Genomic DNA, 25,055 nt, shown 5'->3' with positions numbered 1-25,055 from the left:
GGAGGTGCAGTCCCGCTCCCTCAGGCCGGCTGTGGGACCCCCTCAGCCCCGGCTGGGGCCCGCGAGGCTCTGGCACCCCGGCCCAGGCGAACAGACCCCGGGTGTCTGCCCAGCTAACGCAGATGCTCGGCTCTCCCCTGAGACATGAACACACGAGCAGGCAGGGCTGACATGGCCGCTGCCCTGTCACAACACGGCCCAGCACCGAGACCTCCAGGCTCTGCTATTTCAAGGTAAAAGTTCTCCAGCTTCAACCCTGCTTTGTCCCTCCCTGCAGGAACAGAGCTGGGAAGTGTGGGGTTCACAGAGTTACAGAACTCACGTGCTTTTCTTGGGAATTCTCCCAGCCCAATTAGGTACTCTTGCTCAGAGAAATAACTGGAGAAAGTTAATTGGGGCCTTGATATGAGGGAGGGAAAAAGTCACAAAGTCATACAATGAGTACAGAATTTATTTAAACAAGCAAACATGCAAGTGAAACAAGCAAGAAAAAACACTGTCCTTGGCAGGATGACTGCAGTCTGCAGAGTGCCTTCAAAGTACAATTGCTTACCTAATGATTGCTACAAGAACCGTATTCAAAGTCACCATGTTTGAGTGGAACAATTAAAGAAACCAACAAGAATTTAATTTTCCTTAGGATAAAATGTCCAGTCTGGTAAAGAATCCTAAATGAGGTGGCTTCCTGCACTGAGGCAAATTCATCAGGAATTCGGAAACATTTTACAAAGGACCAGCAGTTCCTGAAATTTTGCCTGCGGTTTACAAGGAGTGATAAATGGGTGTCACTCTTTTTTTTTTTTTTTTTTTGCAGTTCAGCTGCACACTGTGAGGCCCAGGGCAGGAATTACCTGAGAAGGCTTTACACTCAAAATGAATGCATAGATCTGCTATAAGCCTATTGCAAATGAGGGTATCCAAATTAAAGTGTCTAATTCTTTAACTTTTGAACTATTTGACATACAATACTATTTTTCTAATTGCTTGCTACTACTATGGGAAAAAATTAATGCTATTTAACAGGTAGAGAAAAATAAAGTGTTGATGTTTCTAAGGCCACAGAAAGTGTCACCACCACAGCACAGGTAGGTGCTAACACCTCATGCCCTTTGTGCTCAGATGACCAGCAATTCCTTAAGAGACTGACACAAAAGAAAACTGTGCTTAGAGTTCCAAGGGTGCATCAGCACTCAGCAAATTAGTCCCTGCCAGGGGAACACAGAGACATGGCCAGTAGGAAAACAGGCACAAAAGGCAAACGACTCGCCCCGAGTTACCAGCAGCTCAGTGGTACAGCAGGAGACAGGAGCAGCTCTCCTCAGCATCAACCAAAGACATTTTTTGGCAGCAGCCAAAAATGCAACATTAAAACATTGGGAGCTCTGAAAGGTCTTCAGTCTTATTGTACAATTAGGAACTAATTTTGTGACCTTCCAGAACTCAAAATGGATGTCTTTGGTAAAGAAACACTGGACAGCTTCACGGGAAAAGCAGGATGTTTTTCTGCAAGACTTGCTGAAAAGTTCTTGTGGTTTTTGTGATAGGATCAGAGCTGCTGTCAGAGCTGAAACTCAGCACTGTGACAAGCAAGAGAGAATTGCCCTGAAGGCCTGCTCCAGGGTCTGCTTTTATTCTGCTCTACAGGCAAATCTGCAAATCTTTTTTTATTCTGCAAATCTACAGGCAAATTAAAAGAAAGGGAAAATTGACAACTCTAGGTCCCAAAAGTACTATGAAGTGGATAAAAGCACTGGGCATGGCTGATTACTTGGTTTTAATGAATGGTTTATGGACATAGTGCAATTGTAGCACCTTTCACTTTATTCCCTCTGTAAAAAATTATTAAGAAAGATATCAAAGTTGATGGCTGAGCAATTCTTTAGCCTTAAAAAACTTTCACACCTTGACCCTTTTTTTCCCTCATCATGGTAGTAACTGAAGGTTTCAAAACCGTTTCACAGTAGGAACCAAAGTAATGCCCTTGTCTGATAACGATGTGTTTGGAACTTGACTTAGACTCCTTCACTCTTTATCTAATCTCCGAAAGATCTGATGCCTCCAGGAGCCAGCCAGCAGTCATTGCGATAAATCCACAAACTTTGGAACAGAAGCTACAGGATCTCCAGGCAGGAGGTGGATTAGAAGTAGTACATTGTAGGAAAACCCCCTTGGGAAGGAAGGATTAATTTGGACAGTGGCAACTGTCAAAAAATCGTGGCAACAATTACTCTGTGGAAAGGCAATTACTGGAGCATTACTTTAACACCTTATTTTCCAGTAGTTAATAGGGGTCATTGAAGGGGTAGTGGGGGTGTCCAGCATCTCTGGCTACAAGCTTTCCATCCACCTGTGAAATGAACAAGACAGACTCAAGTCAGAAAGATACAATCCAATCTTACTCACAGTTTCAAGTTCTCCATGATTTCTAAAACTTTGTATCCCAGAAATCTGGGTCCTCTTAGCTTTTCTTGAAAGAAAAGACACTTCTGTAGCCTAGAGCAAGAGTCTCTCACTGCAGAGACTTGAAGAATTAGACTAAGGGTACTTAAAAGCCTTGTGCCTTGTAGGTGTTACTAAGTGCTGTAACATGCACACTTCAAACACTTTATTGGAGTTGGAGCCTTTGTCCATGTTTCCATGATAGAGAAATGCTGGGCTGCCAATTTTAGAGATAAAGATGAAACACATTGAGAGGCTTGTTCAGGGCCATTTACTGAGGCATTAAAAGTGTCACTGAACTCCTTTTAGGAACATTTCCACAGAAGACCAACTTATCCAGCTGTAAAATGGGAGCACTGAAACCAATATTCACAGATAACCAGAGGCTTGGGCTGGCCCAGAATCAGACATGGCCCTGCAGAAGTCTCAGTTCCTACATCCCACTTGCATTTATTTCTGTTGCACCAAGTCCATTGCAACACCCCCAACTTCTGTGTGGCTGAGGTAAAACCTCATCTGTAACTTTTGGGGAAGTCTGAGTGCAGCACTGGCCCACAGCACACACCTCCCCACATGTCAGGCAAGCACCATCCAGCCAAAACTTAAGTTAAACAACTAATGCCTCAGTAAAAGTTATATTAGAGAAATCCTTGATTTTATACATATAAAACGTGATGGTAGCGATCACTCAAAATGCTATGAGCACAGAGGAAATCACAGGGACTTCCAAACCAAGTATCCACTAGCAAGTGTCCCATTAGCTTTGAATACAAAACGTGCCTTTCAAAGGGACTGGAATTCCTGCAATGAGCTGTTTAAATGAAAGGAGTCACCTGGGGGCACTGCAGAGCACAGAACGGAGATGTCACCGTGCAACATTTGACTAACGCTCCGATTAAAATAGACCTGCAATGAGGCTCTCAGCTGAAGGCAATCCTTAAAACAGGACAGAAGTGTCACAGCAGCTTCAGCTTTCCTCAAGTTCTCTTGAAAGCCAACAGCTGCCTCATGTTCCTAGAATTCATATTCTTCACTCTCCCCCCAGTTCTGTCCCCCTGCATATTTGTCCACAAAGAACAGGCAAGAATTCTTGTTCACAGCAGGCCAAGACAGCAGCTGCCAGAAGCAATGTTTCACATCACAGACTCCAGTCTACTCCAGGAATGTGAGAGAAATGGGGGGATAAAATCAGCAATGAACACACCTGCAGGTCAACAGTAGCTAACTTTTAAAAACAGATCATTATGTGCTCACTACATTCCTCCTCTCCTGGCCTGACAATCATTTAAGTTTCACTTATGTATATTCCTTGGCCAATTATGTTTCCAAAGGTTTGGATTTCAGATTGGTGCAAGGTAACTTCGAAACTCTACCCAGATAAGGAACAGTTAAAAGTATAAAGCAACTTTAATTGTCTACATGCAGTGTAATAGCCTCCCCTAAGGCTTTAAACACACACAATGAGGAAGAGAGTGGCACAATTTTAAGAACTTGTGGCTATAGATCAGTGAAGCAAAGCCAAGAAGAACTGCCTCATCAGTTATGATAGGAGCTCTCTTGTCACTGTCATATCACACTTTGAAATCCAGACACTAAGATTCATAGCAGAGATAGGCATGAAAGGTTAGACAGGAATTTTAATTCACAGTTGATGAAAATTCTTTCCAATAAGCCCAGAAGGGATGGGCAGGAGACAAAAGGTTCCATTGGAGATCTTAGAGCTACAGAGCTGTGATTTAATTCCACTCATCTTGCTTCTTCCTGTCTCATTATCTGACAATATGGCAATATCTTTGAAGCCCAGCTGCATCACATTCACCCTTCTCAAGCTGGATGGGCTGCCACTTTGAACTTCTTATTTCATCTCTCCTTTGTGAATCCCTGTGATCTGATCAGGTCTCCCAGGTAACAAAAGCACATGAATTATTCCTGGCTCATTCAAGCCAGGCTTAAAATACATTTTAATGTATTTTGCAGTTTCATTAACAAAACAACTTTGTTTGCAGCATAAGTAGCAAAACACTTGAAAGAAACATATTGTCAGCAGCGGGTGTGCTTGTCACTACCCCATTCTCACAGATCAGCAGCTAAGCTGCTTGTTTGGTGTACAGACTCCTGATCCATAAACACAGAGAGAGTTTTGGCTGCAGGGATGTGAAGGTTTATATTTATGCACATGTACAGTTAAAAGGATGGCCTTGAGGCTCATGTAAGCATGACAAACAGTGAAAGCTGTAACATGTATCTACCCTTGATATGAGACAATCATTCCCACACATTCACAGCTTCTTTTCTAACTTGGGCTGGTCACTGATATGCTCTCAAGTATTCAAAAAACCCACAATGATAAATCCTGGGGAAAAGCTTTCCCCAAGGAATTCCTACAGCCAGCAGCCACTACTGAAGTATAATTTACAGGCAAAGCACTGAAGAGGCCAGGCTATGCCTGACAGCTCCCAAATTTGCTGAGATTTCCTGTATCTGTACATGTAGTGTATGGCAGAGAAGGGATAAATCACTTCAGATTCATTAGAGCACAACTACAGCAACTTGTTACAGTTGCCTTATCCTGGCCAGGGATGCACCAGGGAACAGCAACAGCTTTCTGTTGTAAAGTCAGAAGCAGGACAAGAAGAAATGAGAAACACTATAAAGACAGGAGATAAGAAGGCATTGACTTGGCATTTTGCAATGAGGGAAAAGGAACAAGTTTAGTTCCTTTCATGTAATAAAGGAAAGACCAAGGGGACTTCAATGCTTACAATGCAGCAGCTTCTCTAAAAACAAACTGGCATCTGCTAGCATGTGAGGTAAGGGTTCATGTGACACAGTGAATTACTGATGCTAAAAGATGCTGCAGATAATGAAAGAAAAATAGAAGAGCCTAATCCAAACTCCTTACATTGGAGAAAGGTCATTACAACAGATTCTGAAAAGGGGGATGTGCAGCAGAGGGAAGGGGATGAATTCCCTGATGTGACTTCCACCATGGATGTGGAGAAGCAGCAGCACCCTGAATCTTCACTGATCTTAGAGGTTTATGGTGCAAAGCAGACAGTGACAGCTGGCACAAGGAGTACTTCTGGAGGAATGCCATGGAGCTTAGCCTGCTTGGACTTAGAAGAACAAATCAGCAGGAGTTTGGTGAGATTTGAAGATGGGACTCTGACTTAAAGACCCATGGGAGTCAGTAATGAGAACTCAAGAGAGAGCCACCCATGTCCAAAACAGAGGACAAAAGTTTTCAACAAGCTGCCTTTTCTGTACCCAGCTTTTGAAAAATTCTTTCATCTTAGATACCCTAAGAAGATGCAGTGTTATTATGAGTCAGTAGTTCTGATGGGAACCCTAAAGAAAGAAAACTGTAAAAATCCCAAGTGGTGGCCATATGCACATAATGAAAACTATTAGAAACACAAGAAATTTACCGTAATCATTGGCACGATGTAACGCCAGTTTTTATTCAGGTTTCCAATGTGGCTCATCTCCTCTTCTGTGAGGCTGAAGTCAAACACCTGAGAACAAAAGCCAGAGGCTTTACTCAATAACCATAGGTTGCCATCAGTTTGTTTTCTGCTAATAAATGTGAAATTGCAATTAAACTCATAGCAAACACCAAAGCAAAGGCTTAAAGTCTGAGCTGTTCACACACCTTCCAGCTCTAAGCTTACACTGGTATTGCACAGTGCTCTGCCACTAAGGTAGAAAGAAGTTTGTCACACTAAGTGCTGCCTATTCAAAAACTATTCTGTTTCCATGTAGATCTAAACCTCGAGCAACTGCAGAATTTATAGGAATTTGTTGAGATTTCTAGCAGCACACTACATGCCAGAATTCGGATTAATGTGTGTAACAGTTACATGAACAACCTTTTACTTAAAAACAAGTATGTAACCAGCCAATCTTTATGAAAAAAGATCCCAGGAGGTGATTCAGAAACATCCCTCAAGATTATTTAAAGTCAGGGTTTTCAAATCATTTCTGAAGTCTCTACTTCAGAGCAGAAGTGAACCACACTTACCCCTTCAGCATCACTAGAATGGCAGTTTGCTGGAGAAGTACTCACCAGTCCTCACTTGCAGGACAGAACAGCTATTACTCATAAATAAGAGTCACTGAGCATAGTTGGAAGACTCCCTATTTCAATAAATTTGCGTCTCAAAAAAATTCAAGAACAAATTTTTCATTTAGATCTCCACAAAGTACATTCTTTACCTTCTGATAACAAGACTGTGCATGTGCACGTTGCACACACACACTGAGTTGCTTAAAACACATCCTTTGTTTTGAAAAAGCATCTTTACCCTCCCTGCCCAGCATGTGCATACATTGATGAACAAGTATGAACCAAGTGCCTCAGCTTGCTGCTCTGCAAGTTGTAGGACAGTACAGCAATTACTCACAGGGAAATTTCTGAAACTCCTCTCCTCCATTTCAGCTTACCTGCAGATTCTGCTGAATGCGAGCAGGAGTGACACTCTTGGGAATGACAACCACTTTACGCTGCACTTGCCACCTGCAAGAGGAGGTGAGAGGCTTTGTCTGTGCATGCATCCAAGGACAATAAGTATTTCTTTTGGTTGAGTAATAATCTCTGGCAGCAGAGATGCCACTTCTGTGAGATAAAAATCTCCACAGGAGTGACACAATATTGTATTAGGACCTGGTGTACCCAAGCTAAAGCAAGACAGTAACAACTGAAATAATCAGAGAGGGTCACGTCTCTGATTAATGAAGCACCCAAGTTTCAACTGCTTTAAGCTAAAAGCCCAAGAAACATTAAGAAAAGCATGCTTAGGCATTTTAAGCAAGTTCTAACCTGACAACCACTCAGAAACTAAATGAAAACCCAGATCCCTAAAATGCCTGTCTAGTGGCTTCAGCACAAAATCATGAACACATTCAGCTTTCTGGGTAACGTGCTACTGCCCAAGACTGTGGTAGAGACACTGATGGATACAAGGCCAGTCAAGAAAAATTAGGATAGAAATCCAGTTTTAGTTTACAAGGTGCTGAATACATTCTGGGTATCACTCAGTCACCTTGTTTTCTAATATCCAGTACCTGGCTATATAAAAACAAAACAGCAAATAGTTGTTCAGTGCAAAAGAGGCAAGTCTTTTCCTCAGCCCCTCTTCCTGGGAGCCCACCTGAGTGCAGCAGCAAGCACTAGAGGCTTCAGGGAACCAGCCAGATGCAAATTCAGTGGGGAGCACTCAGATGTGGTACACTGATGCCTCAATTGTCCTACTGCTATTTCCCAGCAGAAAAGGTACTGTCCCAGCCATGGCAACAGTCCATGGGAACTATCTCAGACATGGATCCAGGCAATGGACCCCTCTGATCTAGCCTACCTGCCCTAAGGCAGGACCAACTCCACCACTTTTGTAAAACAAGCACCAAGTGGGGTTTGCTTTTGACACTCCCTGTGATTTTAACCCCTTCTTGACACACTTTAAGTAGATTCCTTCTAGCTTGTACGTTTTGCTTGACTGAAGGCTGGGTCCCAAACACCACCTCTCTCACAGTTATTCTGTACCTGAGAACAATCTGTGCAGGTGATTTGCTGTATTTTTCAGCAATTTTTTGGACCCCAGGTTCCTCTAGCAGCACAGGCTCATCCGGGTGTTTCCACATGCGATCTGGAGAGCCAAGGGGACTGTAGGCAGTGACCACCAGCCCTCGCTTCTGGCAGTGAGCAATCAGCTCGTTCTGAGCTAGGTAAGGATGGCATTCCACCTGTTAAAATGACCCACAGTGAGTGGCTACAGAACAGATATCAACATACAGTGAAACAAACAGGAAGTCAAGCACAAAAGAACCAAACATATCACAGAAGTTCATTCCAGATTCCAGAAAACTTTATGAGGATAAGGTTTAAGTTAACCTTAGTAACTCAAGTCACTACCAGGAGAAAGCTTATAGGAAACAAAGAACAGATCACCTAAACTTGGTGCTGGACTTTCCCTTGGTACCAAACAGATCATCCAACAAGCAAGGAATTTCTATGCAGTAGGGATTCAATTACTCCCTCACAATCTTTCCTTTTTGCAGACTAAACTGTCCTTCACATGGAAGATTAACTCTTCCAAAGACCTGTTCATCTAAGCAGGTATTAATGCCCACTGAACATGGATGTAGACTTCTTTTCCAATCTGTCTGGAAAGACAGCCTCTGTGTGCCTGCTCCTGCAGAGCTGGCTATATTCTCCCCTGAAAATAAGAAGCTGCACCTCTTGTGCTAAACACACGACATTGGTTAGCAAATTCGTCACTCTTATGGACAAACAGGAAAAGTATTTGTCTCCTTTATCCACCTTACCTGGAGCACAGCTGGCTTCACAGTAGCCACACTTAGCACATCATCGATCTGCCGACTGTTGAAGTTTGACAGCCCAATGGCTTTCACAAGACCTTTCTCCACCAGTTTCTCCATAGCCTTCCAGGTCTCCTTGTAATCAATGTAGTCGTAACGCATTGTGTTATCCGGATTCTTTGGGAAGGGATTGTCCCCTCGTCTGCAGCAACAAAGGTGGAGTGTAAGTACAGGCACCCAATTATTTTAGTTCTTCACTCAAAGAAACCTTCCTCACAGTAGTCTTATAAGTTTCTACATAGTTTGAAGGACAGAGTACAAACTGAATGAATCTGTTCCATTCCATTACATGACTTAACCTATAAGCAGTTATTACACAAAGGTACTTTCCTACATAAAGTTGTTACACAGCACTTTGAAGTACTCACTTATACAGCAATGACTACAGAGAACTGATAAACCACTGTACACAAAGCAGCAGCTCTTGGCACACTTTGATCCCCATAAAACAGCTGATTTATGGAGCAGCAACTCAGAGGGCAGCTTGGAGTTGCTACCACAGGGATCTGGGTTTAAGAGCTGTCTAGGAGAAACTGTATTCAAAGGATACTGGCCTTCCCACTCCCTCTGGATTCTGTAGCTGTGTCACTACTCAATACAAGCACAGATTCTCCCAGAAGTCTTAACATGCACATGTTGTTTATATGTTGGGTGTGTTTCCTTCCAATTAGTCAACACATTAAAAAAAAAAATATATATATCACCATAATCACCACAGGACTCTGCTAGCTCAACAATGAGACTGTTACAGTGCTCTAGCTCAGCAGTGAATGGTGTGAGAAATGGCAGTACATGGGGACAAGGGGAGATGGTTCTTCATGTCACTGGTAAATCTAGAACCAAAAATAACTCTGAAAGCCTTATGAGCTCCCAAGTCAGAAGAGAGTAATTTTCAAGACCTAAAGGCACTGTGATTTTCAGCTGGAAGTCTGTTTTCATTTTTCGGTAAATAACATTCCTTAGCTCAGCCTCCCAATGCAAGTGACATTATAAATAAGCATACATTAAAACAGTTACATAGAAATAATGGAAAACTGCAGAGTATACTGTTTCCAATGAGAAAAGAAATGAAACTGCTTTATTACACTATCAGTTTTGTCAACAGTGTCACAGTACAATCTAAATTTAAATATTAGTACTATCTAAACATACATTATTATTTGTATTACATGCCATTATCCAATAATGTCTGATGGGGTGGTTTTTTCAAGCAATTGAAAAGCAAACTTGTTGCACAACAGAAGGAATTTTTACAAGCTCTTCCTCCAGACCAGTTTTAGTGAAAAACACTTCCTCATTCTGTCATGCTGAGGAATATATTTATACTTTGAGCATCTTGCATCTTATCATTAGTGTATGACATTCAGTTATCATTAGTGATTAGTGTATGAAATTCAGTTCATATGACAAGAAGGAGAAAAAACATTCCCAGATTTGCAGAACAGAGGCCTCTTAAACTGAAAGGGCTTGAGTGAAGACTCCATTCAAACCTTTGGCAAGGAGATTTATTCCTCCTGCCTTTTTGCTGATTGTAGTTGGGTGGGGAAACAACTACTTCCACATCTACAAGGAAATAGAGTATGGAACTGTGCTTCTCATGGGATTGTAAGATAAGTGCATTTAACACTTAACTGGAAAGCTTGCTTGTCTCTTATTTTCTCAAATCATAGAATTACTGCAATTTGTGTCATAAGAAGACAATTCACTTCCACCTCATACAGATACCACCACAATATTGCGTGTGCTTGTCCACTCCAGTACAGTTAATAACTACAAGTGAAAAGTGTTGTCTTTATGAAGCACTTCATTCCCATTCTACAGATCAGTAGAACTAAAGCACAAAGCAGTTCTGGTATTTTCTCAATGTTACCAGGTAGGCCAATGGCAGAACCAAGAACAGCTGCTACACTTCTCCAGTGCCTAGATGAAGACACCACACTGTTTTAAACTTTAAACGCCAAAAAACACCTTGCAGGCAACATAAACAGGAAGGAATTCACAGCTCAGAAAGAACAACCTCAGGATATAACATGAGCCACTTATGTAAAACTGGTGTTTCTGCATTCTGTGCCCTCTGCATCTAGGACTTACTCAAAGGCATGAGGCCAGTGCATGAGGTACAGGTCCAGGTAATCCAGTTTCAGATCTCCAAGTGTTTTCCTCAGTGCTGGCTCTACATCTTCTGGGTGGTGCTTGGTATTCCAGAGCTTTGATGTTACAAACAGGTCCTCCCTTTTAATAACCTTCAAGAAAGGAAGGAGAGCATAATAAAAGGAGCAAGTTCAGAAAGAGAATTGCAACAATTCTCCAATTTGTTTTAAAACAAAGAGAACAACTGAAGTTTTGTGGTTTGTAATGCTTTGTGGTTTTTTTTTTTTAAAAAAAAGGTAACACATGGAACCTAAAAATGAAACCTTTCAAAAATATACTGGATGAAGAAGCACCATAAAAATACACACAGTGGCAAGTCTTAAAGTATATTAAATACTTTAGCAATTAGAAGCCTTGAAAAACAAAAAAATTTCTTTTCACATACTCACTCTTCCAAACCTTCCAATTCAAGGGTTAAAGCCATTACTAAGTGTGATGTGGCCAAAAGAAAGATTACTCAGCTTATTCATATGTAAATTTTCAAATTTCCATTTAACAATTCACATTTTCCAGGCTCAACCAGCTAACTTACTTTACTCATCACATGCTATAAACCAAGATTGCTTCTTGTAGAAAGAGCGTGGGAAAATAATCAGAAGATTCCCCAAACCTCTGCACTGGAGTTCCTAGGCTGTGGAAGGAACACACTAAAACCAGAGAGCTCTACCCTGTGTTGGAAGGGTAAGAACCAGAAATAAAACAATGGAGAACTGGTAAAAGTATCAAATGCAAAAGAGAGATCACACTGTGCAAAAAGAAGCACAGAATTCCACCAGAAAGGAGGCTTCTCCCTGTCTCATGTCTGATAAAACTTCAGTCAAGTCTATTTTGAAGAATTTAGAATTATTAATTCCTTAATTTCTCTCTTCCAACCATTCAATTATTTCTGTGTTTTCACACAAGGATGTTGTTTAAAAGGAAGATATTTAAAAATGCTTTTTAAAAGAATTTTGATTCAAATTCTAGTTCTAAGTCAGCTAGGTAATATGAACTGAACAAAATGCTTCCCATTGTTACCACACCTAACAGGGAGGAATCCCTGGGGAGCTGAAAACAGCCTCTCTCATGCACATAACAAAGAGATTGCCCTAAAGCCAAGGCAAGAGCAGCAGGAAAGCAAGAACATGAAAACTTCCTTTCCATGGGCTGTGAGGCTGTACAGGTTATCCTTTTGGCCCCTTCAGGGAATAAATTTAAGATTCCACCTCAGCTCATGCATAGGAATGCCTGTCACATTGCATTGTACTTAGGCCTCAAACTCTCAGGTGCAGATCTGGAGTCACATTTATGAGCCTTTCACATGTGATCACTCTTTAAAAAAATTAAAATTCACCATATTTACTCACTCGTATTTTATCTATAACAAAAAACCTACAGTTGATATTTTATCAATTAAAAAAAAACTAAATTTGCTGTGGCTATCCCCCATTGCATGCTAGACTGGAAAGTCAGGGTAACTTTTCATATAAATATTTTACATTATAACTAATGATTCTGGCAACACCAAAGTATCCAAATTGGGATACTTTGTTAGGAGAAAAGGAGCAGGAAGAGGAAAAAAAGACACCACCACAAGCATTTTTTGTAGCTTCCATCCAAATATCCCTGACAATCTTTCTTCCCCATGACAGCCAGGAGGTTCTAAGGAGAGAAAGCCCTCTCTCATGCCCTCTCCTGATAAATAGCAAACAGCTGGGGGAGACCAGCAGGCAAAGCCACAACTGTGGCCCTGGCAGGGGACAGCTGTAACCGTGGCACGGCTCACAGCGGGCAGGGCAGCCCCTGTGCTCTCACCTTGCTGGGCCCCACGCACTCCTGGAAGGCCTCCCCGATCTCGGCCTCGTTGCCGTAGGCGGCTGCGCAGTCGATGTGGCGATAGCCCACGCTGAGGGCGTGCTTCACTGCCTCCCTCACCTGCAAGCACAAACACACTGCCCATGCAGCCACTGAAATGCCATGTGGCACTGGGGAAAAGGTAAAAAATGCTAACAGACCTGGTGAGGAACACCCCCCTAAAAAACCACAGATTTGTATGAGGTCATGAGATTCAAACACTCACTCAGGATCGGGAGTCTCTGTGGCATGGTCCTTAGCAGGGAAGAGCAAACTGCTGGCAGGCACTCCAAGAGGAACAAGAAAATGGATCGTGCACACAGGGCCAGTGTGCAAGAATGTACCAGGTAGAACAAATCCCTACTCTTCACTACAGTTGTTACACTTGTCTTAAATAAAAAATGAGCTATAAGAAGCGCTTTTCAAATAAGTCATGGCTTAGGAAGACAACTTTTCTGACCAAAGTGACAAATCAACATCAGTCAAACTTGGAATATACTTCCTCTTGCCCAGTAAAGAGAGAGTCTGGCTTCTAACTCCAAAATCACCACAGTTTGAGTTTGGTTCAGCCACTCACACTTAATTACCAAGACAATGCTCTTTTATGGAACGTTTTTCTTTCATGTCTCATAATTGCACAACAGCAAAAGTCATACTGCTGGGATGCTCCTGATGATGCTCACAACTTTACATTCTGCTTTCAACATTGCTGACAATGAAGGTATTGCCAACAGCAACACAACTCTTGCTCCATATTTTCACACAAAAGCCAGAATGGTTTTTGGAAACCAAGGCACTTCAAATCTGCTTTTGAAAGCTCTAATGAAGCACAAGCACCAAATGTCTTCACATGTGGGCCTCAGATATAGAGCACGTCTAGAAACCAGAAGAAAACACAGAATGGCATCTTTGTGAGGACTCCTAAGGAGCTTTTGAAAAAAGACTTTCTATAAATGATTGTGCAAGAATGAAGAATTACTACAGTTGCCAGTGTAATCATCATCTCCCATTAGGCTGATGACCATTTAGTAACATCTTTTACATTTAACTTCCAGTGGACAGTTAGCACACATTCTATTATCTGTCCTTCTGAAATACTACAGAGAGAATAATAAACCCCATCTGTACAGTGATTTCTGTACATTGCACCTCACTAACTTGTCTCTCAAGACTGTGGGAGACTGTAAATTACTCTGTATAAGGCTTGATGCAATAGGGCCATAAATGTTAAGTGAGATCACACCTCTCTTGGCATGAGATTATAAAAATATATTGACAAAGGCTAGAGGGCTACTTTGATTCAAAATTTAAAGTTCCAGCATTTTCCAATTTAAAGCTGACAAAATTAGTAATACCAAGCAAAGGTGTTTATAGTCCTGCTTTCAGATGCTACAAAAAGGCAATGGAGAATCAAATGTGAGAGTTCTCTCCTGCTGGTGGATTTGATTTGTTTTTCTTGTCAAGTAGTGCAGTAAAAGCAGACACAGGATATTCTGACTACATTCTTTGGCATTTTGAGAGGAAAACTGGAGTGCAGCTCAGTTTCCCTTAGGCAGGATGACAAAGCACTTCTATTACAGCAGTGAACTCTTCCTTTCTCTAGCAGGATGGTACTTACAGTCCTTGTTTCACCTGACAAAGACATTTCTCAGGTCACTACAAAATCAAGGGCAGGGTAATTCTGAAATCACTTGGGACATAGTAAGGGCTTTTAAGACTCAGTATCTATCCTCCAAAAAGGTGAGGTTTGTGGAGAGGGACAGAAAAAAATGTTCTGTGTCTGGAACCCCTTATTTCCTGTATCAGATTAATACTCTTTTTAATGAAACAGGCACAAGGTTTACCATAAATGAAAGTAGGCACCACTCACAGAAAAACAGAGATAAAGCACTCCAAACATGTCTCTGCAAAGCAATCAACAAGAGGCTGTATTTTTTTATCAGCATGTTTTGAGAAATTTCTAGCACTGAAGAACTGGGACTGATAATTTAAATAAGGTTTGGAGCTGACAAAAATAATCTGTATTTGGGTAAGCTATTCCCAGCCTACTAAGACATTTCAATGTGAACTGAGAGCTCCTGTTCCACACAAAAGGCCAACAATCAAGAGGAAACATGCAAAAACAAAGGCATTTTTGGAGGGGAAAAATAATAACATATAGATGTAAGTTTTAAAAAAGTACTTTTTTAACAAGAAGGTCTGTATTTTTGAGATTAACTTTAGAGAGGTATATGCATTTCATGGGAGGGGGCAAAGAACAAAAACACAACAGAGGCAGTTGAAGATATGCCTGTGGATATTTGTTGTTGTGAAGTACAAATAGCCAAAGGATCCTTCAAACTTTCCATATATTCTTTAGTTTAGCCTGTCAATACTGCTATGAAAGGAGCAATTTGTGAGTTTACTTTGCATTAGGCAAGTTGAGTCACACAAATTACTCAAGTGACTCACCAATCCATCCCCACAGAACTAAAAAGTTAGGTCTTACTAAAAGTACATCTGAATGGATCTTTTGACATCTTCCAGTCTACCATCAAGGCCCTCAGCTGGGCAGAGAAAATCCAGACCACTCCCACACACATTTATCATAGCCCTTCTTGTGACAGACAGTCTATTCCAATGCTTTGAAAGCTTTCTCTCAAAGTCTTTTAGACAACTGGCAAAGACTGCCCTGATGCCACATCCCATTCCTCCCAGTGATGAAATTCACAGCTTGTCCTTGTGAGGGCTTTTCCCACATTTGCAAAGTGCACAGCTCCTCTCACAGCTCTCTTGACCACATGCAGGTGCTTCCCCCTTTCATCACAACTCACCTTTCCCAAACCTTGCATCTCTGTTGCTGCTGTCTCATCAGCTGTTTCATGCCTTTCTTGAAATGGTTTGCCCCAAAACAGACACAGGTATTGCAGTTGGAGCCTCGTTCTCCTTCACTTCATAGCAAAGTCCAAGGAACTACACTCCCATTTAAACATCCCAGTAAGGGATTTGGCCTTGTCACCCACCTTCTTTTGAAGATGGATGAACACAATATCAGTGGCAGATTCAGATACAATCTGTAAGTCCCCATTAATTATAATATTCATTACTAGATTTCCAATTCTTCAATTTGGTTCTCTCAAGGTCAAAAAACTAACAAACCATCTTTATACTTCCAGGCAACATGCAGTTCAAGTGACCCAGGAGCTTCTTGTGCACAACCCCAAGCTATTATGAAGAGATTTCCACTCTTTACAGTTCAATACTACTGGGAAAGAAAAGGCTCTGACCAGCCACCCCTGCTTCCTGCAAAGTTGACACATTTCAGCAGTTATTTTGCTGAGAGGAAGTAGGAAAAAATCAAACAATCACAATCAGTGCACGTGATGTTCAGATGCACTGTGACCAGAACCAAGTGTTGCTATATCACAGTTTCTAAAAATTGCACTAAAATTGGCTGAAAAGGAATTCACACCATGAGATAAATAATGCCAATTTAAAAGGTGTTGTTCCCTAAAATAAAGAGGTTTGCCTCTTATCCTTCAAATGTTGAATATAAGCCCCTTCCTTAACAGCAGTGAATTTTTTTGTGCCTGTAACCAGGATTCTCTGTACTAACAAATTTCAAGAACTAAGCATTCTCCCCCGAAGCTGCAATCCTGTCACAAGACACCCTGTCTCACTGGTTTTCTGAGGTGCACTCTCCTCAGCTTTTCCAAGGTTTCACACAGAAATACCAGCCCTGTGTCTCCCTGTCCCACAGAACCAGCCTCTGCCACTCAGGTTAGGCTGCTCATCAGGTGGGGATCAATCCTCCAGGTTGAAAGCATGGCTCACTTGAGAGAAGAGAACAAAGCATTAAAGGATTACAGCTAGTCCAGCTGTAATATCAAAAAGCACAGTACTGATATTCTTGATACTCCTGTCTGAATGGATTTCTCTTTGAACTGATTCATGCTGCCAGTTCATAAACTTCTGTACTGTGCTCCCTTCCATTCAACAGCCCTCCACCATATTCCTATGGAAACATGCAAAACAAATTTCTCTTCTAGCACTTGATCATGTAAAACACAAAACATCCTATTATTTTTATATGGTGTCAATCCTATAAAATCCTTTCAACATGGAATTAGATTCAATTATTTTCCCCCTATTAATATCTAGGAAACTGGGACTGCAATGACACCTTTGTACTGGACTGCTAAGATCTGTCTACACGGTCAAGGCTTGTTTACACTCAGGAACAGTAACAGCAGTAATAAAGAAATTACTCAAGCTTGGCAAGGGAAAGAATTAATAGAAAGAATAAAAGAATAATCTGCAAAATATTTACCCAAAATAATTTAAAAGCCATCCATTTCCACACTTACTTCTAATGCAGCACTTGAACAAAAGAGCTGTTGATAAATAGCTTCTACTTGGGAAACAGCTAAAGCAAATTTAATCAATGCTAATTCTTCTGCTTCTCTGGGTTTTTGGCCCCTAGTCTTTAATTCATAACAGCAGTTATTATCCCTGAACTACATCATGTCTTTTAAAGGGTAAATCATCTGGACACTGCCAAATTGCTGCTATGCCCCTGAATTTTCAAAAGTGGTAAGCAGAAATTCATTTATTCCATAGGAATAGCATCAACTTCTGTAACTCTGGCCCTTTCCACTGCACTTCCTAGATTTTTCCTTCAATACATTCTACAAGGAAGTCTTTGAAGATAGCAGATATTCCAAAGAAGTGACTCCCAGTGACTTCCAAGGAAACCCAGAGAACATGGCTGGATCCTGTGTGGGGTTCAGCTGCCAGCAGCACTGCTGATTATGGCAAAATCCAACTGAATTAGGTTTAAATTATGCACAAATAGGATCTGTCCTGGTTCTAAAGCCACACGTTTCTCAGAACAATTAATTCACAGAATAAACAACACATTCATATTTTGCTTGTTTAGTTTCAGACATTTGCTTTAGACAAAGCATATTTAACTGTTTTGAGTGCACAGAAATTCATCCATTAAGTTTGTGCATGTTAACAAACTTAATTCAGCTGCCATTTGATGTTTTAAGTGGCAAAGCTCACAATTCACCCTTTTCCTCATTTAAGAGATTGACTGAGCTCTCACACCAACTCAGCTTCCACATTAGTACAGCTATTCCCAACAAATCCACTGTCCTGACAGCTGTTTGGACAGGAAAGCCCACAGTAAAATGGCTCTGAATAGATTTAATTTTCCTAGCTTGTTTCCCACCTTTTTCTCTAGCTGGCACAAGAGAATTGCACATCTTGAGAAGAGTTTTAACTTTCCCTCTCAGTCGTGAGCACAATGTCATCCAACATACTCCAAAAAATATCTTAAAGCTCACACAGGAGTAGCAGTGAGACATCCATTTACTGCACAGACATGCAGTGGTGTGCATAACCCAGAGAAGCTGTGGATGCCCCATCCCTGGAAATGTTTGAGGCCAGGGTGGATTGACCTCTGAGCAACCCGGTCTAGTGGAAGGGTCTCCCTGCCCACAGCAGGGAATTGGAACTAGATGGTCTTTAAGGTCTCTTCCAACCCAAAGCATTCTGTGATTCCACAATTCTTTGAATACCAGCTAGGAATTCCACCAAGCAGTGGGCATTACCTTTCAAAGGAAGTACATACAATTTCTTCCCCAAAAAATGTATAGTTTAACTAAATGAAAGAGATACAAAAAGACAGACAAAGGGGAGAAGCATTACAATAGCAGGCACACCATGGAGCACATAAACATTCCCACAGACTGTTTGGAGTAACACACAGAATTGTTTCCAAGTGTGGTGTTTGCCAATTCAATGCATTCAGAAGCAGAGTGAATGTCTAATGATACATGAGCCTTCTTATTCTGAAAGCAGGCTGACCCAAGCAAGTTCTTTGTTTTCCTGCTAACCATTGGCTGGCAGCTGGAACAGGACTTATTACAAGAACAACTTGAGTTTCTGCCTCCCAAAATAATGCTTTCTGCTGAGTCATCAGCCTAAGCCAGAGGGGTGTCTGGTCAGACTGGCAGCCTGAGGACTTGCCAGTGGAAGAGTCCAGCACCATGTTATAGAAACACCATTCACTGGTCTTCTTCTGGGTTTATGTCCCAGAACTCCACTGCCCAAGGCCAGGGCTAACAAGTCTGAAGGGATCTTCCTTTCTGGAAAGATCTGCTATCTTTGTGTCTTAGGCCTTAGTCAGGCACATACATACATTCAAATACACACATACATACATTCAACTTCAGTGGACTCAAGACTAGAACAGCTCAAGCAAAGGATCCAGGCCTCAGATCTGGGACCTTCAGAAAAAGTGCACAAACACAAACACACATGCTAGTTGAGAGCACAGTATCCTACTGTTCCCTGCTTACTTGGCCACGGTCACTTTTCCAAGTTCCCAGTCCAACAAGAGGCATCTTCTGCCCAGTGTGGAGTGTAACGAAGTCGCACGTTGCAGGCATTTTTGCCTAAAGAGTAAAAAGAACAAAGAGTTTTGCAGCAATTCTTTAAGTTGCAACAATTTACTTTTTCTGCTCACAGTGGCAAAGCTTTTTCATCAGCAAAGGAAGGGCTTACAGCATGTCCCAACATCTTCACAATCTATGTTTCTGCTCAAACAGTTAAAAAGAAACTGCATTCAGGATGAGCTCCAAAGCTGGCTAGCTGATTTCAGTTACTTCCCAAGCTCTGCTGCATCCAAAATAATGAACATTATTTGTTTAAAAACAAAAAGCAACAAAAATAACCAAGAGTGGAAGAATGCAATGTTAGTTACATCTGACTGTGTAGGAGGAATGGATGTTTTCAGAGTTCAGCATCCACATAGCATACTATCCCAAAATAGGTCTGCCTTCTCAGTATTGTCGTTTTCCTCACATAATTAGGTCCCAGCTGATGGATGTGTTCACAGAGTTTATGCTTTCAACTTCTTGCTCAGCTTCTCAAGCCACACTTTTGTAGATTTAATAGCAGACACCAGATAGCACACTTGTTTTTCAGAGGGACATAAAAGAGCAGTTGGAGTGATCCTGACCTGAAGGCCATTGTATACCAAGGGGCTGGGGATCCCTGTGACAGTTAAGCTGAGTAGGTCCAGGCTCATGTTGTGCTGCACTTCACACCCAGCCTGGTGCTGTGGGATGCACAAGCTGCAGGATAAGCTCAGTAGCAACCTGTAACAGGAGTCTGCATTTTGTACCTGCAATTATGCTACCTATGTGTCCTTGCCTTTATCTAAAAATGCAGGAAGTTCTCCTGCAAGCATCCTTTTGTCTGACAGAAGAAGTGATGAATAGAGGTGTTTTCTTGTAAAAGAATCCCCAGCAGTTCAAATGACCAAAATAGGGTAACCCCTGCTATGGACAGGGTCTGCACACTGTGCTGTGTGAGATCTGCCCAATGCTGCAAAGCTGGGGCTCCCAGCGCCTGAACGGATGCACAATTATCAACACTCTCCTCTTTCTTTAAAGGGTTAGCTCTAAAAAACATAATTTGAGATTATACCTTAGAGTCTGAGTGCCTTTCTTGTCAGGATTGTAATGGGCCAACACCTCCTGGTGCAAGGCAATCATTACACCGAACAAACAGCCCTGGATTTTTACTGAGCTAAGTCCAGCTATTGGTGCTGAAGACAATCACTGGTGAACCAAACTGCAGCTGTACATCTGTTTTATTGGGGTAGGAGGTCAGAAAAAACAGGGTGATGGTGCCAACAGTATTCTCTTCTATTCTGAACTTGCACAGCCATTTTGTAGCCAGCTACATGCAAGTGGGTGCTGTTCACCTGAATTTAGTTGCCTAAATAAAGGCATCTTCTTGCATCAAGCAACACAACTAAAAATGCAAGTATTTTTCATTCACTTTGGTCTATAATACAAATAAGATACCAACTGTATGCTTTACACAACCATGTTATGCAATCATCTTAAAGGTAACAGTTCAGCCCAGAAGACAAGGTACACGTTTAATCGATAACTAGCATCAGCACATTTTTAAGAACCATCTTGCTTCAGGATTGGACATTAACACCACAGAGAGATTTGAACTATAGCCTCTGGAATAATGGAACACATCAGAATGGCAGACACTGGAAAAAAATATGTTCATTAGTACTTTCCACTTAGATTCTTCCCTAAAATAGGGAATTCAGGAGAATCACGCTTATGATGCTAGCCATAATTATTCAGTTCATTAAAAAGCTGAAAACCACTTCTTAGAAGGGCAGAGATAAAAACAAACATAAAAGCAAACTAATTCTGGACAAGTAATATATGGTTATGGCTTAGCATCACCAACTGCCACATTCACATAAAGGGATTAAAGCTCAGAGTAACTCAAGGACAGTGTAAGGCTGGGAGGATGCATCAATAACCACAGTAATGCAAACTACCCCGGTTCATCAACCCATAGCTACAGCTCATTTTTAACCTAAAGCAACGAGTCTTCAGCAGCAAAGCAACCATAGCTATGCACGCCATTAATATGTATAGATATGCAAACAGGTACATATTAGCAATACTTAAATCGCTGTAACCGAGCAGCTTGTGCCGCACAGATCAGGGGTAACCCCTCCGCATTTTGGCACCCCCAGAGGGAGAGAAGGCGCCCCCCTGCCCCTTATCGGGGCGGCGCAGGGCGGGCCCGCCCGGCGCGGGAGGGCCGATACGGCGGCCCCGCAGCCCCCGCAGCGTTCCCGCACTCACCGCCGGTACCGACCGCTGCTGCCGCCCTTACTGAGGCTGCCGCTCCCGCTGCTGCCCGGCCCTTCCGCTTCCGCCGGGAACGCGGCCCGGGCCGCGGGCTGGGGCAGCGCGGCTGCCGCTGTCGGGTTCAAATGTGAAAGTCCATCAGTGGGGGTTTAGCGGCCCTGACCCGCTCCCCGTAACTCATCGGGCCCCGGCACCGACCCGCTCCCCGTAACTCATCGGGCCCCGGCACCGACCCGCTCCCCGTAACTCATCGGGCCCCGGCACCGACCCGCTCCCCGTAACTCATCGGGTTTGTCCCGCTGATCTCCCCGGCCCTCCCGGCCCGGTTCCCGTCGGGAAGCTCAGGCAGCCCCAGCCTCGCCGCTCCCGCCGAGCGGTGAAGCGATAAACGCGATGGGCTGCACCACACGGGAGAAAGCGACAAAAGATAACCCTGGCCCATAAATTCGACAAGAAGGGTTTGCATCTCCCCGACTGCTGCTTGTCGCGGCCTCTTGAAGCCTTTTCTACTTGTAGGAAGACCGAATATACCCAGTTTTATTTGCAAACCTAAACAGGAATCCAGGGGAAGTGAAAGGCTGATTGCACTCGCTTTGCTTCAGCTTTTGTGCTCTAAGGTGTGTAGAGAAGTCGCACTTTCCGAGGAGGCTGGGGCTCTGCTCCTTGCAGACGGCCGGGAATTCATTTCCTTGTTTGCTCGGGACAGCAGTGAGATTAAAGCAGGCTGGTTCAGCTGAGTGCTTTCACTGCTGGCCCGGGGACAGCCCTGCTACTGGGAATCAAAGCCTTCCACTGAAACAGACTTTGGCCTGTAATCAAGAATCAACTGTGCACCCAATCTTAAACACAACTAAAAGCTGATAATCAGCTTTGACTTTTACTCCAGGATTCCATCTTTACAAGCAATTTATAAAGATTCAGAACTTAGAGGAAGATTAGATCAGAAATAAGACAATTGATACCTCTGGTGGGCTTTGAAGAGCCTGTTACTTATTTCCAGAGAGATAAATCTGCTGCATATTCTGTCTTTGCTGCTCTGACTCGAACTGCTCAGGAGGCTTAAAGGTACAAAGGTCAATTAATCTCTTGAGTATGCATGCTACCAGATTTTTCTCTTGCACAGCCTGTTTTGATGAAATAAAGGAAAGTGGAAGAAAAGTGCAAGGACAAGGCAACAATTATAAGTAACGGGAAGCAGGAAATGAAGGAATAAAGGGGGAGAAACAACTGCTGAGTTTGATTTATTTATATGAAGACCATGGCAATCAGATCCATTTGAAAATCCACAATCTTCAAGCAGAAAGAAGATTCTTGAACTATGTAAATCTCACATATGAAAACTTTAACAAACCTCAGCCTCCAGTAATGTAATAGGGGAGCAAAAGAGAAAAGGTAAAGAAGACTAAAACATTTTGTCATCAAAAAGCAGTGGTTATCAAAACATACAGTAATAGCCTGCTAATTGAAAAAAAAATGCAGAGAAGAGGCAATTTTGACCTAGAAATAGAATCTTCACTTGATTCAAACAAGGAAAGCTAATAGGTGTGTTTTATATTTAATTACATGAAGTTGTTTTCATTAAAATGATTGTGCACAGCTGCTTGTGCATAAATGCCCCATGTTGCTGGCTTGTCAGCTGACTTTCTGCACATATTAAATTAAATTGTCCCCACATGGCCAGGACTCGACTCTGACTGTGCCTCTGGTAGTGCCATGTGTACGTAGGAGGTTTGGTACATTCAGGACTCGGTGGGCTTTTGGCACATGCAGGGATGAACTCCACAGGGAGTGTGTGGGGTGTCCCAACCCGCTGGCTTTTGAGGGCATGCAGGGATTGCCTCTGCTGTGTGCTCCAGGGGCGTGCCCAGTGTTGCCAAATCCATTACTATTCCAGCTAAGTTTATCTTATTCTGGAAATCTTTGATACTCTTACACAAAACCATTCTCAAATGCATGGAAACCCAAATGTGTGGTAATGTTCTGAAACAGGTCCAGTTTCTTTGCCTTTCTTTTTACACACAGCAGGGCATTTGTTTTTCACATCAGGGGCACATTCCCAACCAAGGTACATGGGAGATACTGTGATCAAAATGATGGATGTGAAAGCTAGTTTGGCTCCCAGTTTGGGTGGTTTCACTGCTCTGGCACTGCAGGGCCTGCCAGCTCCTCTTGGTTGATAGATGAAGTACTTATTGTGTCCCTGTCTGAGTGGACGGGTGCAGAGAGGCCTGCACTGGGCTCTGGTGCTCCATGCTAATCAGGTACCAGCTGATCCTGTCTGGCAGCTGTTTTAGCAGAACACAACAGCACAATTACACTGCTGTGGGGAGAGAACTCCATCCTTCCAGCACCTGTGGGGGTAAACATGTCCTTTATTTCCTGGAAAACACAGTTGTTTTAATCTAAGTAGCATCCTACATCTAAAAGTTGAGAAAGGCTACAGAAACCCAGGTGCTCACTGAACAAGGAGTGGTCCCAACAATTTATTATTCCAAAACCTCCAAAAACTGACATCTTGAAAGACAAGCTCAGAAATTAATCAAAAGTAATGAGGCCACAGACATATGAATGGAAAGGCAATACTTACAGCACAAACCTGGAACAAACTGCAGACCAAAGTGGATATATTGTGCATCTGAAAGTAAGAAAAATGAGCATAACAAGCATTAAAGGAGTCAGAAACCATGAGAAAGTCATTACTGCTTTGTCCATTGGTAAACATGCCGGAGTTGCAGAGGGACTACATTGTTCTGGAGGTTTTGATTAGGACTGCCTGACCTTTCAGGGGTTAATCTGTTCACAGGTTCATTGGCCTGAGGTGGTGGGGAGGTACATACATGTCTCAATATATAGACCTTAATTCTCATAAGAACTGATGTTAAGAGAGCAAACTTCTTCCTGTAAAAGACTAAGCATGCTATAGCAATAGAAGTAGATAAATTAGTTGCAAGAAAGTGAGTGCAGATTTTTTCCTGAGTCCATATATGCGTGTTATTTGCTTTCATTATTTAAGGATTAATTTCATCTGGTCCCAAAATGAGTCATCTCTGGGTGAACAACCACATGGATATGGTCACCCAGCAACACTACACAGTGATCTTGATTATAAGCATTTAAAGTTTGTTAATCCTTTGTGGTTTTCTACTCATTACAATTTATAATCAAGTTTTAACAGGTATAAGAAACACAACTGTAAACTGCAAACCAAATGAGTAAAAATCAGTTGGTGAGCACATTTCTCACTTTTGACAGAAGCAAGAATTTTTGTCCTTGATATGGCTTAATGGCTTTTAGCATTCATTATTTAACAAAGCTTTCACATTTGAATTCAGAATTTGGCCCTTAAAAAGTACCACACTGCTCATTCACTCTTGGATTCAAAGACAGTGCTTATGCGGAATTACTGAGGTTGAACATCCCTCAGAGCGGCATCACTACTGAACGATGCAAAACTCCCTGAAGTAACTGTATCTTCCAAGGGCTTCCATCTTGCCACTGAAGATCAACGGTTGCACTTTAAACTTAGTTTTCATCGTTCTTTTGCTGACTTGCATGACTGCAATCGGTGTTCCC

The 25,055-nt window shown here is 42.2% G+C and overlaps 1 protein-coding gene and 1 long non-coding RNA gene across 2 annotated transcripts; one reads left to right on the top strand and one right to left on the bottom strand.

Moving 5' to 3' along the window:
* The first annotated feature begins 25 nt into the window (after window positions 1-25).
* On the top strand, window positions 26-16,321 carry LOC134423194 (uncharacterized). Its single transcript, XR_010029025.1, has 3 exons — window positions 26-233; window positions 6,878-6,967; window positions 15,954-16,321. It is a non-coding gene; the product is annotated as an uncharacterized LOC134423194 (long non-coding RNA).
* Window positions 434-21,579, bottom strand: AKR1A1 (aldo-keto reductase family 1 member A1). Its single transcript, XM_063166002.1, has 9 exons — window positions 21,477-21,579; window positions 19,146-19,241; window positions 12,760-12,879; window positions 10,906-11,057; window positions 8,761-8,956; window positions 7,979-8,178; window positions 6,883-6,955; window positions 5,868-5,954; window positions 434-2,347 (listed from the first exon to the last, which is right to left on the bottom strand). Exons 2-9 carry the CDS (start codon window positions 19,233-19,235, stop codon window positions 2,282-2,284), a joined length of 984 nt encoding a protein of 327 aa, XP_063022072.1. The 5' UTR covers window positions 19,236-19,241; window positions 21,477-21,579; the 3' UTR covers window positions 434-2,281.
* Between the last annotated feature and the right edge of the window lie 3,476 nt (window positions 21,580-25,055).

The sequence above is a fragment of the Melospiza melodia genome, chromosome 11, assembly GCF_035770615.1.
Source record: "Melospiza melodia melodia isolate bMelMel2 chromosome 11, bMelMel2.pri, whole genome shotgun sequence".
Lineage (NCBI taxonomy): Eukaryota > Metazoa > Chordata > Aves > Passeriformes > Passerellidae > Melospiza > Melospiza melodia.
The sequence above is the reverse complement of the archived record's forward strand: the minus strand, read 5'-3'. Positions and strand labels throughout refer to the sequence as shown.

Coding starts and splice junctions, on each gene's coding strand:
- AKR1A1 (XM_063166002.1), bottom strand. CDS start 19,235: ATGCCTGCAACGTGCGACTTCGTTACACTCCACACTGGGCAGAAGATG. Junction 12,880..19,145: donor GGAAAAGTGACCGTGGCCAA/GTAAGCAGGGAA, acceptor TTGTGCTTGCAG/GTGAGGGAGGCAGTGAAGCA. Junction 8,179..8,760: donor TGAAGCCAGCTGTGCTCCAG/GTAAGGTGGATA, acceptor TCATTTTAACAG/GTGGAATGCCATCCTTACCT.